The sequence below is a fragment of the Diadema antillarum genome, unplaced genomic scaffold (genome assembly GCF_040938485.1).
Source record: "Diadema antillarum isolate AM-2024a unplaced genomic scaffold, OU_Dant_1.0 scf00000229, whole genome shotgun sequence".
NCBI classification, from domain to species: Eukaryota; Metazoa; Echinodermata; class Echinoidea; order Diadematoida; family Diadematidae; genus Diadema; species Diadema antillarum.
In genome coordinates this window covers 87,194-101,548 of record NW_027271118.1, presented here as the reverse complement: position 1 = coordinate 101,548, position 14,355 = coordinate 87,194, and the positions used below count along the sequence as shown (strand labels likewise).

General features: G+C 38.1%; 1 protein-coding gene across 1 annotated transcript in view; it reads left to right on the top strand.

Annotated features, from left to right (window-relative positions):
* Positions 1–3,561: 3,561 nt before the first annotated feature.
* Positions 3,562–14,355, top strand: part of LOC139724784 (protein CLEC16A-like) — a gene marked incomplete at its 3' end in the record, with an annotated part of 97,558 nt that continues 86,764 nt past the window's right edge. The window contains exon 1 of the mRNA XM_071635901.1: positions 3,562–3,715. Coding sequence (XP_071492002.1) covers positions 3,639–3,715 — 77 coding nt within the window. The remainder of the gene's footprint in view (positions 3,716–14,355) is intronic.

Genomic DNA, 14,355 nt, shown 5'->3' with positions numbered 1-14,355 from the left:
AATCAGACTGCATACGCATTGATAGGCCTATACGCTATTTACAATCAGGGCATAATACCACTTCTGTTACAAAAAAAAAGTGTCTTGCGCTCATGTCATAGGTGCATGGGGAGGGAGAGGATGATAGAAAGAGATGAAAACAACAACAAGAACACCCCAATCAAATATTTTTGGCTCATCATATGCTGTGAGCTTTTGTCAAACGTATCGCTAGTAAATAAGGTGTATATTTATAAAGGTATATATTTATAAAGAAAATATACTGTCAAAAATTTGTATGGCAAGAACTTACATCCCCGTCATCGTCATTCCTTGAGCATATATACAACGAAATTCCTTCTGAGAAAGATATTGAAGAATATAATACCATCGGCTATACGTACTGATAGTGCCCACAATGCAGAGAGCCCTTCATTGTAATGAAGGGCCCTGGTAGTGCCTGTAGAGTCCCCTTTTCCAGAAGGGTAATGAAGGGCTGGATTTCTGGAGGAAGGTATCTTAAAGTCCCTGCATGGTTTTTGGTGCATAATGTGTTATGCCGAGACCCGAGAGTCCCTTATACCTTATAATATATACAATGCCGGGAGTTCTCTTACCACTTTGATAGTGTCGATGAAGTGCGCCCTCTACTACACGAGAGGCAACTAACCGTGAATTTTGTTATTGATTTTTTTTTTTTTTTTTTAGAATATGTCCCAGCCAGCACTGATTTCAAATAAAACGATGTCATAAACACATCAAACAATATTATCATTTTATAAACCTATACATGCTGATAAAATTAATGTCTCTTTATACGAGGGAGCTCATAATAGTAATATTAACTCGTTATTAAGAAAAAATGTAAATGCGATATAAGAAGAAGCGTGAAACATCAAAAGCAATCAGTCATACATTGTAAGTAAAGAATTTGATTGAAAACCAGTTAAGCGCCACTTATATGAATTTTATGAGTAAGTCATCCCGAGATAAAGTAAACTAAAACCTTTCCAGTGATACCTCACTAGTTTTGTTACATAAGAGGAATGGGCCTATTCTTGAAGTTAATTATACAAGTATTTAACTGTTAGTTGATTTTTTTGTTGTTTAGTATTTCTTTTAAGCAGCTGATGTGCTCGAAAATATGTCATATCAACACAACTCGTTTTGCAATCAAGCTATTTTAAGTACAGGTAGTCAAAACAATCAAGCGTCACAACGTCCTTTTGATTTATTATATCAACCGGGTGATGGCCAAGCCTTATTGTGGCTATATACAATGTAATCAGGACATCTGCGTTTCTAAACATTGTGTATTCCTGCATTGCAGCCCGCATTCGGTATAAGATACACTTATTATAGTCTTATATTGTAGTATACTCAACGCTAACACTTTCTGGTCCCTGCGTCCAGCTTTTTCCCCTTTTCAACGCCAGCGTATATGTTGTTTGACATTACTGTTTCGTCTTATGTACAGTAGGCTACCAGTATAAATTTGGGCTTTCGTGTCCATTACACATTTTATGTTCACACTTTACACCCGACTTGGCAATAACCTATCATCATTCTCTGATGCTTTTCTCCCCGATATCTAAAGTGTAACATCTGGTTGTAATGTAATACCGATAGCTCTTCTTTATTAATCCATTTCATTCGATTTCCATATAGGACATTCTGAAATCCCAGTTTATATATACCGTGCATAAAATAGGGTCCACCAGGTGCCCATACATAGTACATGTTAGGCAATTATAGGTAACACGAACGGATAGCCTGCTGTTGATGACACCAGCATAACCACTCAGCGGCATTTGTCTCGCTGAATATTACTCAATTTTCATCTCGCTTTTGTTTAGTGCAGAAGATAAACAAATACTAGTAGATACAATGTCATCAAAAGTCTCATGCACGTTATTAAAAGTGGATAAGAATTAAAACGATACATATGCAAGTTTAACATTTTGTAACGTTTGTAAAAAATATTCGGAGAAAATTAAGTTAGAGAGAGAGAGAGAGAGACAGAGAGAGAGAGAGAGACAGAGAAATTGGTCACGAGTCATTTGCATTCCTTGTAATCTCCTGTGTTTATGCAATTTTTATGAGGATGCTCTATAATGATAGTCTCCAACACCTGACCTGCATATAACACTTATCCTTGATTTACGATTTAATTGTGATGTTGTTAATTGAAATGTGGTATAAGAACAACGAATCGTATCATATAGAGACCTATTATATTCCACAAAACCTCAACTCATCGCAGGGATATACGTAATAACTTTGAAATGATGACTTTATAGATATAGAGAGGACTTCACAAATGTAGTTGCATGTGCTTTGAGTGATTGGCAAAGTAAGTTGTTTTATAAATACACTCTCGCATAGTCCAAGTCCCTGCATGGCAAGAAAGGCCACGGTATACTGTGAAATCCAATTCCATGATGATTTCTGTTGAAGTGGATAGGTCTTCACTTCACAAACTCAGGGATTGTTTGCTTAAACATGTGTGAAATATTTCTAATAATCTGTTATTGTTATTTTTGTTACTTTTTGTGTATACCACTATAAGATTCATAGTACAGTCAAACCTGTCTATAGCGGCCATAGAGACGAGAAACGTGGCCGTTGTAGACAGGTGGCCGCTATAGACAGGGTCGTTAATAATAATTATGGCTGTTCTCTTTGGGGAATTGTGCTTAGTGGTCGCATTACGGTATAATGTGGCTGCTATAGACGGTGGTTGCTATATAGACAGGTTTGACTGTAGTGTGAGATAGACACATCAGCAAAAGTTAACATGGAATTAAATGTCAGGGAACCTTTAATGAGCAATCAATCATAGTGTAATGCTTTGTGGAACGATTGGGAAGTAGTGATGCCATCACCTCACAATGGTTGCATTCTTTATCAATGTTCTGTGATAACATGCACTGTTCTAGATAAGTCCGATTTTAATGCGATGGTCTTCTATAGACCTACTCCAGTTATCAAAGCTAAACTCAACATGCATGATGTTCCATTTTTAAGAATGATCTACCACCCTCTCCCTTCTAAGCTTGCTCATTGTCATGACGATTTGATAAACGGTACTTGGATTTTCTTTTCTTTTCTTTTCTTCTTAAAGTAATGACGTTTTGATGTGTTGAAGAATTTTGTCGGGGACCGGGTGTTATAAACAATTACGGAAATCAAAATCCGAACAGCCATTATTTGTTATATACAGTGTAGTACAGAGTAATAGATTTTGTTGCTGTACTAGAGTAGTGAAAGATGACTCAAAAACAAGAAGAAAATAACATATGAAATGGAATTTAAGTGATATTAGTATTTTGAATACAAATCGAGATGGCTTCAACGGATGCAATACAAGTGACAGTCATCGATAATAAATATTTCTCAAATCAACTGGATTTCAAGACTAAATATGTTGTACCGTGTACCACTCATGCACAGCTGGCATGATAGTACCACGTACGTCATGTAGCCCTGTAACGTTAGCTGTATGTACAGAGCTAAGAGTGTCTGCTACGCTACATACATGAGTACATACACACAACCTGTAATAGACAGTCGTCCATCGCATCGTATAGAACCTCTACATACATACGAACGTGAATGATCGTACAATTTTCGACACTGTAAACTAAGACAAGTTCGAAATGTTTTCGAAACCAAAGGGTTGGTTTGGACCCGTAGGTGGAAAACCGAAGAATGTTCATTCATTGGAACATTTAAGGTAAGGAATGAAATTGACTTTACTTATGAATTTCGAGTCGTTCACTCCATCTTTCACTTCAGTCCTACACGTACGGTACAGTACAATTGTACATGTACTTTACATACCAACAACCATGTCTAGGCCTTGGATCCTACAATACGTATAATATGTGTAGTAACCTTGGCTTTAATACCAAGGTCCAGTCCGGAGGTACTCCTAGCTAGCGCTCGTTGTACACAGCGTTAGGGGGCACTCCAGCGACAACATACTGTACTAGTTTGGTAGTATAGCATATTAGTCGATTCTTCTTAATTTAGCACTTGTTTGTGATAGTGTGGTGCGGTGCGCGTGCGGGGTTTTAATTTTACTGTCTGTGCTACATGCTGTGCCATGTAATTAGTGTGAGAACGTACCGTGACGTTAGTGAATAGTATACAAATAATGAATGTTTATGAGTGGTGAAAGATGAAATGATCCATTCAACGAGGCGCAGCCGAGTTGAATAGATCAAACATTTCATCTTTCACCGAATGAAATATTCTGTCCATCGCACGAATGAAAAACTTTTATTATATTTTTGTTTTATATAACGCCTAAAATAGATCCTTGTCATTTGATGTTGTATTAATTTAGAAACAAAGAGAGAATCTAAGATCGCGAGAGTGCTCGCTGAGCGCTTTATGCTAGCGCGCTGTCGCATACACACACTACAAACGCAAGCTTCTAGCGTGCTGTAGCATATTACACACACTGCAAACGCAATCGTTTTACATGCCTGTGTGCCGGGCTCTCAGAGAGCGTGCAATGGACCAAATCGTATGGATCCAAAATTGCACGGTAAATGGTGCCACAATTGCTCGGATGATGATGTCATAGTGAAATGGGCCGAATGATCAATGTCAAACAACCAATCAAATGACAAGGATCTCTCCAGGCGTTATACAATGATAAATATTTACACTGTCACAACCTCACTACAGAAATTGCAGAAAATTACACCTATTAAATTCAACTGTCTGGAGGATTTTTTTATTGTTATTATTATTATTATTATTTATCTATTTATATTTTTTTTTGGGGGGGCATATAAGTACGGCTCTCGTGAATAGGATTCTAGGAGGGGATTCCGTGAAGCAGTAACTTGTTTTTAGTCTAGTATGCTAGCTAGTCTCTACGGAACATATCCCAGATGACCAGATACAGACCGATCTTTCGGTCAAGTGCACACCTAAACCCAGGGCGCTCCTTCAAACAGTATATATTTACTGTGGGACTTCGGGAGCTCGCATGGGCTGGTCGCAGTTACAAATTGTAGTGCACACCCAGATGTACAGACATAAAAAAAACCTTTAACAGGTAGCATGTTTTGGTGTGTAACACATCGACACTGTAAATTGAAACTGACACCCCTTTTATAGCATAAATTTAGCGCGTAGAGAACAAACTTTCATGCATGTGACTATGCGCTGCACTGTGGTTTTTCATGTTCATTTCAGTGACGAAATGACTGACTTTGTAAACAAAATACTGTAAAAGTGGATATTTTCGCGCTCGGCCTGGTAAGAAGAGTTTTGTGTGCTTTTAGTTCCGCGGAATCAAGACAGTAAGTACAGGAACATATGGCATACAAAAATATTTGTGTGCTTTTATTTTCGCGCTAGTTTCTGGTTGCGCGAAATGGGCGAAAATTTCAACACCGCGAAAATTTCCACTTTTACAGTACCAGGCCATGCGACACTTGGCGCCCCATACAAAACTACATGTACGGTCTTTGTCCATTGTTTAAACCATGGACAAAGATTTGTACCAGGCCTATGTGTCTGTGCTGCATTCCATATATTGTACACAACAGCACATATGTGATGTGTTTGCTTGCACTGCTGTGATATCTCAATCTCAAGTACTAGTACACACATTCTCTCAGCTGCTAGCTATATGTACTCATGGGCTGGCTCTGGCATTGAGGCGGCCATTATTGGCAGTTAGCTCATGCTGCTCCAAGCCGCCAACAGCCCATACAATAGTCATGTGGTGGGTTAGTTGCTTCCTGGACTTGTGAGCAATCATGCAAGTTTGGCCTTTTTGGATATTACAGACCTCTCCCACAGTATCTACATGTAGCCTTCCTTTATGTGGATCTCTCTATTATCCGGATGCAATCTTGGCATTTTTAAAAAAATAATTACAGGGAAAAGGGGGATGTCAAACTCAAACACAATTCCTACACAAACTCACAAGAATACATATTATTCCCAACATAATTGATATAACATTCAGTATGTAATTTTCATCTAAATAACATGCATTCAAACATCCACTACCCCAAAGTCACCTCAAGAACATGGCTAGAAAACTTTTCATTAAATCAGGGTATGGTACAGGCAATCATTCTTCGGCAGCTGCTTGTGTTACATGTAAACATTGAGTCTCCCATATCCAGCCAAATTCCTTGTCTGGATGAGTGCCAGTCCTGACATGTCCGGATAGGAGAGGTCGGACTGTAATAATTTTCCAGTTCAATTCAATTCAATTTATTTCTACATAATCATTAAAAGAATACAAAGAAATGTGATGAAATTGCACATATTCCATAAATTGGAAATAAAAAGTATGAATTGTATGATACTGTGCACCAAGAGTATGGATCATCAAACACAAACTACATGTACAATGTATACTGTATGTAAGAAATTTTGTATACAAACATGCAAATTCTACACAGGTCTACTTTATAAAGTCAAACCAGCCTCAGCAGCCACAGTCTACGGTGGCCACCTGCCGTACATGGCCACTGAAAAATCCATGTGAGAGAGAAGCCATGTTTATAGACCCTGTGTATAGCGGCCACCTGGCAGCTGGTGGCCATCCAAGTTTGTATCCTGCCGTAGATTTTAAGCTATGACAGCCACAGACCCTTATGGAACTGCAGCCTATAAAATAATTCAGCACGTTTTTTTTTTTTTGCTCTGCATCTGTGCCGGTCATGCATTGCAAACATTTCAATGATCATTCAGCCATACATATAGTTTAGGCACTCTTGAAAAGCTTGCTTGGTTTATGCATGCTGGAGTGCAAAAACATGATCAATGACAGCATTGTTCAATGTATGAAACATTAGTCATGATGATTGGCGGGGAGGGAACATACCGAATGTTCCACCAGAAGGGTTGGAAATGCTATTGAGGGACTTATAGCCTCCCGAAATAGCATTTCAAACCATGAGGGTGGAACGTTTGGTACATGTTCCCGACAACAAAAGTCATCATCTGCTATATTATATGGGTTAGTCAAATCACATTGTATGGAATAGGCAAATTTATCCTATCGATTGCGTGAAAAATTTGATCGCTCTCGATCGTTTGTCATTTGTTACGTGAAAATGTTTTCCCATTGGAGAACATTTGAATACAAAAATGTTCTGCCCATTGACGAACATAACCAATGTGCCTCCATCACTTGACTGTGTTTAGCCAATTACTAACCGGTATTTGACTAAGCCATTTAATATTATGAAATGTGCATCACGTTAGTGATACGCATGACATGTCCGAAACCTGTCTATAGCAGCCACCTGTTTACAATTCGTACATCAAGTAACTGCCACTCTTTTAATCTCCATTGTAAACTGACTATTTACAGGTTTTACTGTAGTTGGATCCCTTTTAGGAAGATTAACCCCCTCCCTGCCTCTAATTCTATGATCCACATTTTACTGTATACTCCGTACATTTGGGCTGCGTTTATCTAACTTGAGAGAGAGAATCGCGTTTCAAAACGCGTTTGGAATGGTATTTGCAAATGTGGTTTGAAACGCAATTCTTAGGGTGCCGCGTTTATCTAGCCATCATACAATCGCGATTCGAGTGGTGTCACTGCGCAGCTGCTTTGCGCCGTTTGACCCGTGAAGTAAAGGTCAACTGCATACCACCAAACATGCCTCATCAGTCACACACAAATAATGGGTAGAGAGCATAACTGGAAACAGCTGGGATTTGACCTTGAGATATAAACGTGTTTCAAACGGCATTGCGTTTATCTACTCACAGAACGGCGATGGTGGTCTCAAAGGTGTTTCAAAACGCCCTTTGAAAGGCGTTTCAAAACGGCGTTTCTAAACACGTTTGAAAACGCGGTTGCGTTTATCTCACCCCTGGAAATGCCTCAAACGCATTTAGGATCGTGATTCTGCCTCAGAAAATTTTTAGATAAACGCAGCCTTAGAGAGTCTGATTTTTCGTGAATTGGGATGTAACAATAAGTTTGTGAGTGGTTAAATTCATGATCATAGAGACATTCATGTTATGATTAGAGTTGATATTTTCTCATGTTAAATTTGCAAATATTTGTAGCACCTGACTTGCATAATTTTGCAAAAATAAAAACCTTGTGAAATACAGTATTTGCCTGATCGGGTAAGCAAATGTTAAAATTTTTATGTTTTTTCTTTCCCTGGGGCAAACGGTCAAGTGCTGGTTTCAAGCCCTACATATCGATACGGTACTTGAAATGGTAATTGATATTTAAAGCAGAAATGTTCATGTTCTCAGTATGCAAAAATGTTCACAAGTACAAGGTTAAGTAAAATATAATCAACGGGTGACACAATGACATATTTTCAGGCAGAATTCCTACTCATAGACTTCTCTAATTAGCTGTCTACCATAACTCAAGATTTTTGGTGATTTGCTTGCTGTGTTTGCCTTTATCAATTATATAAAAAAAACCTTCGCTTCTCAGTACTGTAATTGTCCTCCAAAGTATTTTTATGTGAATAGAAAGCATTGAATTGATGCAGAGAAGACAGTTTTGTAATGATTTCCGTTCATGATTTAAACTATTACACCGTAAATGTCTCAAGCTTTTCAATGATGCTTGTATCCAAGGTTAACCTCTTTTTTTTGTAAGCTGTGCCCACTGTAGTACAAATTGTGTTGGAAGGAAAGTGAAATTCTAGCATTAGCTACATTTAATACTGGATGTCCTTGTTTGTGGCTTTTGACAAACAAGGACCTTCACATGGCTTACCAGGGATGCCAAGTGCAAAAAAATTTTATGAGAGAGATTTTCATGACTCGGCATCTCGGCATGCGAATGTGCTCGCGAGCGAGGGTGTCGGAGGGGTCCCCCCCCCCCCCCCCCCCCCCCCCCCCGGCCTCCCACAATAGGGAGCTTTTTCAATTTTCAGCTCTTAATGGTGCGATCAGGTGCATACTTAAGTGACTATTTTTTACTTATTTTGAAAGACAAAAGGGAAATATACCTTCAATTGCAACTATCACTTTAATCTTTTGAGCTGTGCTCATTATTATAGGGCCACGTTGCGGACTTCGCCCGATGCGTGAGAAAAATGGGTGTCATGCGTGAGATCGTGAGATGGCCCCTAAATGCTTGAGTCTCACGCAGAATGTGTGAGACTTGGTAGCTCTGGCTTACTGGATTTGAGTTCATGCCATGTTTTGACGCAGTGGACATTATTCTCCACAAAATAATACTTAGAAATACCAGAACGTGTATAATGTACCCAGCCACAATATATGTCAATCTTTTTTTTTTTTATGTTGAATGTGTTGTGACTTTTGTACCGGTAAGTGGAATTTTCAACTAATGTATTTTCCCTTTATACTTTAGTCAGTATGATGTATACAATGTATACCATTACAGCAGTAATGTACAAATGTATATTTGTATACATTGATGCAGTAGGATGCCCTCCATTCTTTTTAGGTGATACGCTATCAGCGTATCACCTGTTGTGATTGTCAAAATCTCTCTTTATTTTTTCTTTTTAGGTGATCCGAGAATCCTCTCGGATCACCTTCTGTATCTGTACTGATTCTTTGTTCTTCTTCTTCTTCTTCTTCTTCTTCTTTATTTCTCCGCAAAAGTTGTGTAGAGATGAGCTCAGAAAGTGCATTGCCTATGAATGTCAAACTTATACCATATGTGTATCATGTCCCAAAGACGACATGTCAAGTAAAATCGTAGTGATCAGTCGACCGTGACGTCACTATGACGTCATTATATGAAAACACATTTTCAATCATATCTCATTAATGGAGTGGAATTTCTCAATGAAATTTACGTCACATAAATTTCAATTCAAGGGAATTCTACCCATATTTTCAAAATTCCTCGCATCGTAAAGACGTGCGCGTACGCGCGCGTTGAAATATTTGTATGCTCCAATCAAGCTCAAATTTTTTTTGCATACGTTTCAGACCATTTGGAGCATTTTTTGAAAAATTGAAAAAATCGGACGGACGCGTACGCGCGCGCACATATACGCACGCACAGCTCATATGCAATGAAAATTTCCCGTTTTTTCACTTTGATCGGATGTGTGAAATGTCAAGGAATATTTCTACCAAGTTTCAAGTCAATCCGACTCAAGATGACGTCATACGGGTCCGTCAAAGTTGAAATTCCGCGCGCGCGTCAATGGCGATATACAGTGCAACAATGCCAAAAAACTGCCAATTTTAAATCCAATTTTACTCGTCAGGATGGACGGTGACCCCCCATTTTTTTTACATATTCTGAAAGCTGATGAGTTGTACATGTCATTTCATGGGTTGGCAATGCTGGAAAAATGATTAAAATATATCAAATTTCTTAATAAAGTTAAAAAAGTAAATTTTCAAAATGACGTCATCAAATTTCAAGTTCATTCAAGCATATCTCACTTACTCTTTAGTTGATTTTCGTCCAAATTTCAATATGTTGTAGCTTATTAAATGGTCTTTCAGATATATAATAACAACAATTTGATTGGATGACGGCATCACCTCGTAAAAAGGGATTAAAAGTAACATTGTTAAATTTGACCAGTTTACGTGTTATCTCTATGGGAGTGCAGTTTTTCTGGAAATGAAAACTGACATGACTATCTTTATCGAGCACTAGCTCACTTATGCTTCGGTGAATTTCTCCCATATTTTAGTATGTTGTAGCTGAGACTTTGGGCTATCGTTAATGTGCCCTTTGTTTTTTCATACGGAGTCGGCATCATGCCCAAAAACTTGGTTGAAATTAAAGCTTATCTTCCATGTATTTTCATATTCCTTTCTTTCTGCAACTTTCTTTGCAATAACTCAAGAAAAACAAGCTCTATCAGCCCAATATTTTGCACATGTTTAGTTTATGTCACGTACATTATTTCATAAAATAACAACTACTTGATCGGGTACCTTCTTGGGTATGTAAATTAGGGTCAAAGGTCAAAAATGTTTCATCCTGTATCTTGGTGAATACATGTCTTATCTTTCCCATATTTTGCATACTTAAAGACCATGTTACAAGAATCATTTCACAAAGTAACTACTTTTTGCTCAGACGCCATCTTGTCTGTGCAAAGTAGGGTCAAAGGTCATATGTACTTCTTTCTTTATCTTCATTATGACGTGTTATCTCTATGGGAGGGAATTTGTCTAGATGTGAAAATTGACATGATTGTCTTTATCGACGACTAGCTCAATTACCCTTCGGTGAATTTCTTCCAGATTTCAGTATGTTGTAGCCAATGTAATACTCTTTAAGTTTTGTTCAATCAAAGTTTTAATCGGATGATGTCTTCACCTCGTGAAAATAGATATAATGTAACCTTGTCAAATTTAACCAGTTTACGTGTTATCTCTACGGGAGGGAATTTTTCTGGAAATGAAAATTGACATGACGGTCTTTATCGAACACTAGCTCACTTACTCTTTCGTGAATTTCTCCCAGATTTTAATATGTTGTAGCTCAGACTTTGGGCTATCGCGACTATACCCTCCATTTTTTCATACGGCGCCGATATCACGTCAAAAAACTTGGTTGAAATTATACTTATCTTCGATGTATTGAGATATTTCTTTCTTTATGCCACTTTCTTTGCAATAAGTTAAAAAAACCAGCCCCTATCACGCCCATATTTTGCACATGTTTAGGTCATGTCACGTACTTTATTTCATAAAATAACAACTACTTGATCAGACACCATCTTGGGTATGTAAATTAGGGTCAAAGGTCATAAATGTTTCAACCTGTATCTTGGTGAATACATGTCCTATCTTTCCCGTATTTTCCACACGCAAAGACCATGTTACAAGAATCATTTCACAAAATAACCACTTTTTGCTCAGATGCCATCTTGGCTGCGCAAAGTTGGGTCAATGGTCAAATATACTTCATTCTGTATCTTCGTTATAGTGTATACCGAATTTGGTACCAAAGATGGCAGACCTGACTCTCTTTTCTAAATGGGAATCCAAACATCACACGGCCAATGTCTCGAAACACAGATGAAACCTATATGGTCATGCCTATTGCGATCAGGACTCGAATCATCGATTAAAACAAATCGGATCACCTAATTTGTCAGTCTTGACAAATTCCAAGTCTAGTTATTCTTCTTTCTTTCTGGACAATTTTGTGTCATCAATATCTCAAGAATGACATTACGGAATAAAATGACATTTTCAGGGAACATGTCTCATGACAATATCTAGCCACAATAAGGTTTCCATGACAGTAACATATCTATGACGTCATCTAGGCGCCATTTTGTGATTTTCGGACCATGTTACATGATCGATCATAACTTCATAACTAAAGGTCATTTCTGTATCATTTTCGGTGGACAATAAGTTCAGGTCACGCTCTATCTTACATTTAAATGCTAATTACCTAGGACATTATTACGTGCGCGTCAAACTTTTAAAAGGCTCAAAACAACTTACCAATGGGAAATCTCCAAGTTTCAGACAATTTTAAGCGTTTCGCGCGTTCGCGTCCGTCCGCACATTTTCGCGCGTAGTGCGCGTAAGCAAAATGAAAATGCACATTTTTTGACAGATTTGGATTCCTGATACATTAAGTAACAATATCCATTGATTTCCGATCAATTTTGACCTATAACAAAGGAATGCGCTGGCGTCAAAGTTGGAATTTCGTGTGCGCATCTATGTGCAAATATAGCGAAAAACATGTCTTTGTTTATTTCGCCATAGCTCTTTAAAACGTCTGGTGACCCTATGTTTTTATTGCATATTACAAAAACATATGAATTGGAAATAACGTTTCAAGTATCAATATCTCCATGAATACATTATGACGTCATCATATCATCATCTGAAATCAAAAAAGTGGAATTATTTTTTTTAAGGTACTGTTTCTGACATTCATTTGTTCGTGTCTCTGTTGTTTAAGCTCAATATTATCCCAAATTCAGATATGTTGTACTTTGAACATTTGCCTTTCAAGTCCATGTCATAGTTTTGACATTTGATGACGTCATCATCCTTTAAATTGTGTTTAAAGGTAAAAACGCAAAATCGGACAAGTTTACGTGTTAAGTCTATGGGAGGTGATTTTTTTTAAAAACCATGCATTGACTTGACAACGTTTAAGCACCTTTATCTTAGCTGATTTTGCTTCATTTCCTCTGAAACCTAAGTATGTTGTTGCTGAGACAATAAGCTGCAGTCATCATGCATTTTATATTTTCAAATCTCCTCATCAGGTCGACAATTTTGTAGTTAAAAACTGAAAATGAGAATGCAATCTGTACGGAACGATTCCCGATTGTTCTTTGCAACTTTGTATTGGTGAATCCACGCGGCCACTTGTGGGAAGTTGAATCGCGCCATCACAAGTCAACACTGTCACGACAGGATTATTATACATTTAAGTTTCACGATCTGTCTTCAGGACAGTCGTGTGGCGTAATCGCTTAGCGCGCTGGGTGTTCATGACGCCATACCGGAAGGCGAGAAGTTCGACTCCCGCAGGAGTTTCTCTTTCTTTCTTTCTTTTTTTTTTTCGGCAGTTCAGCTTTACTCCGATGTCATTTATCGTATTATTTTATCAAGTATACGTAACCCATGAACACGGCTGCTCTATATCCCTTGTTTTGTATTGGAGTTTGGAGATTGGGTTTGCTTCATTAATTTTGTCACACTTAATGTTGTAAATTGCCCCTTGTTACAGTGTCCCGCTTGCCACCTTTCGTTTGCTCTTTCCTTTTCTCTTCATTGGTTCTTGTTATATCGTAACAGGATAGGTAGGAACATGTACGTTTAGATAATTGGCAGGAATGGGAGCTGAATTGATTAACTCTAGTCCAGGTGTATGGCGTCTCGCTCATCTCTTTGAAATTCCAGGTTGTTATTGTTTGACCCAATAACGGAGTTGTAGACAGGTTTTATGTTGCTATAGAGGTATATTGTGCCATATGAATGGAAGGCATCACTGTTTAGTAGTAGTAATGAACTTTTTCATGTTGTAAATGATATAAAGATATGAATTTCACATCCAATCTTCGGGACAGCCGTGTGGCTTTATAGTCGCTTAGCGCGCTGCATGGTCATTATGCACTACCTTAGGACGAGATGTTCGGGACCCGCAGGATGCTATTATTTTTTTTTCTCTATCTCTTTCTTTGTTTTTCTTTTGGTAGTTCAGCTTCATTCCGATGTCATTACCCCACGACACACAGTAACTCAAGTTAACTTTTTTTTTGTCGGAGGCTGGAGGTTGGATTTGCTTCATTTATCATACGTAATGTTGTAAATTGCCCTTGGTATACAGTGCCCCGCTTGCCACCTTTCGTTTTCTCTTTCCTTTTCTCTACGTTTGTTCCTGTTACACTGCACAAGACAGGTTGGAAAATAATTTACATA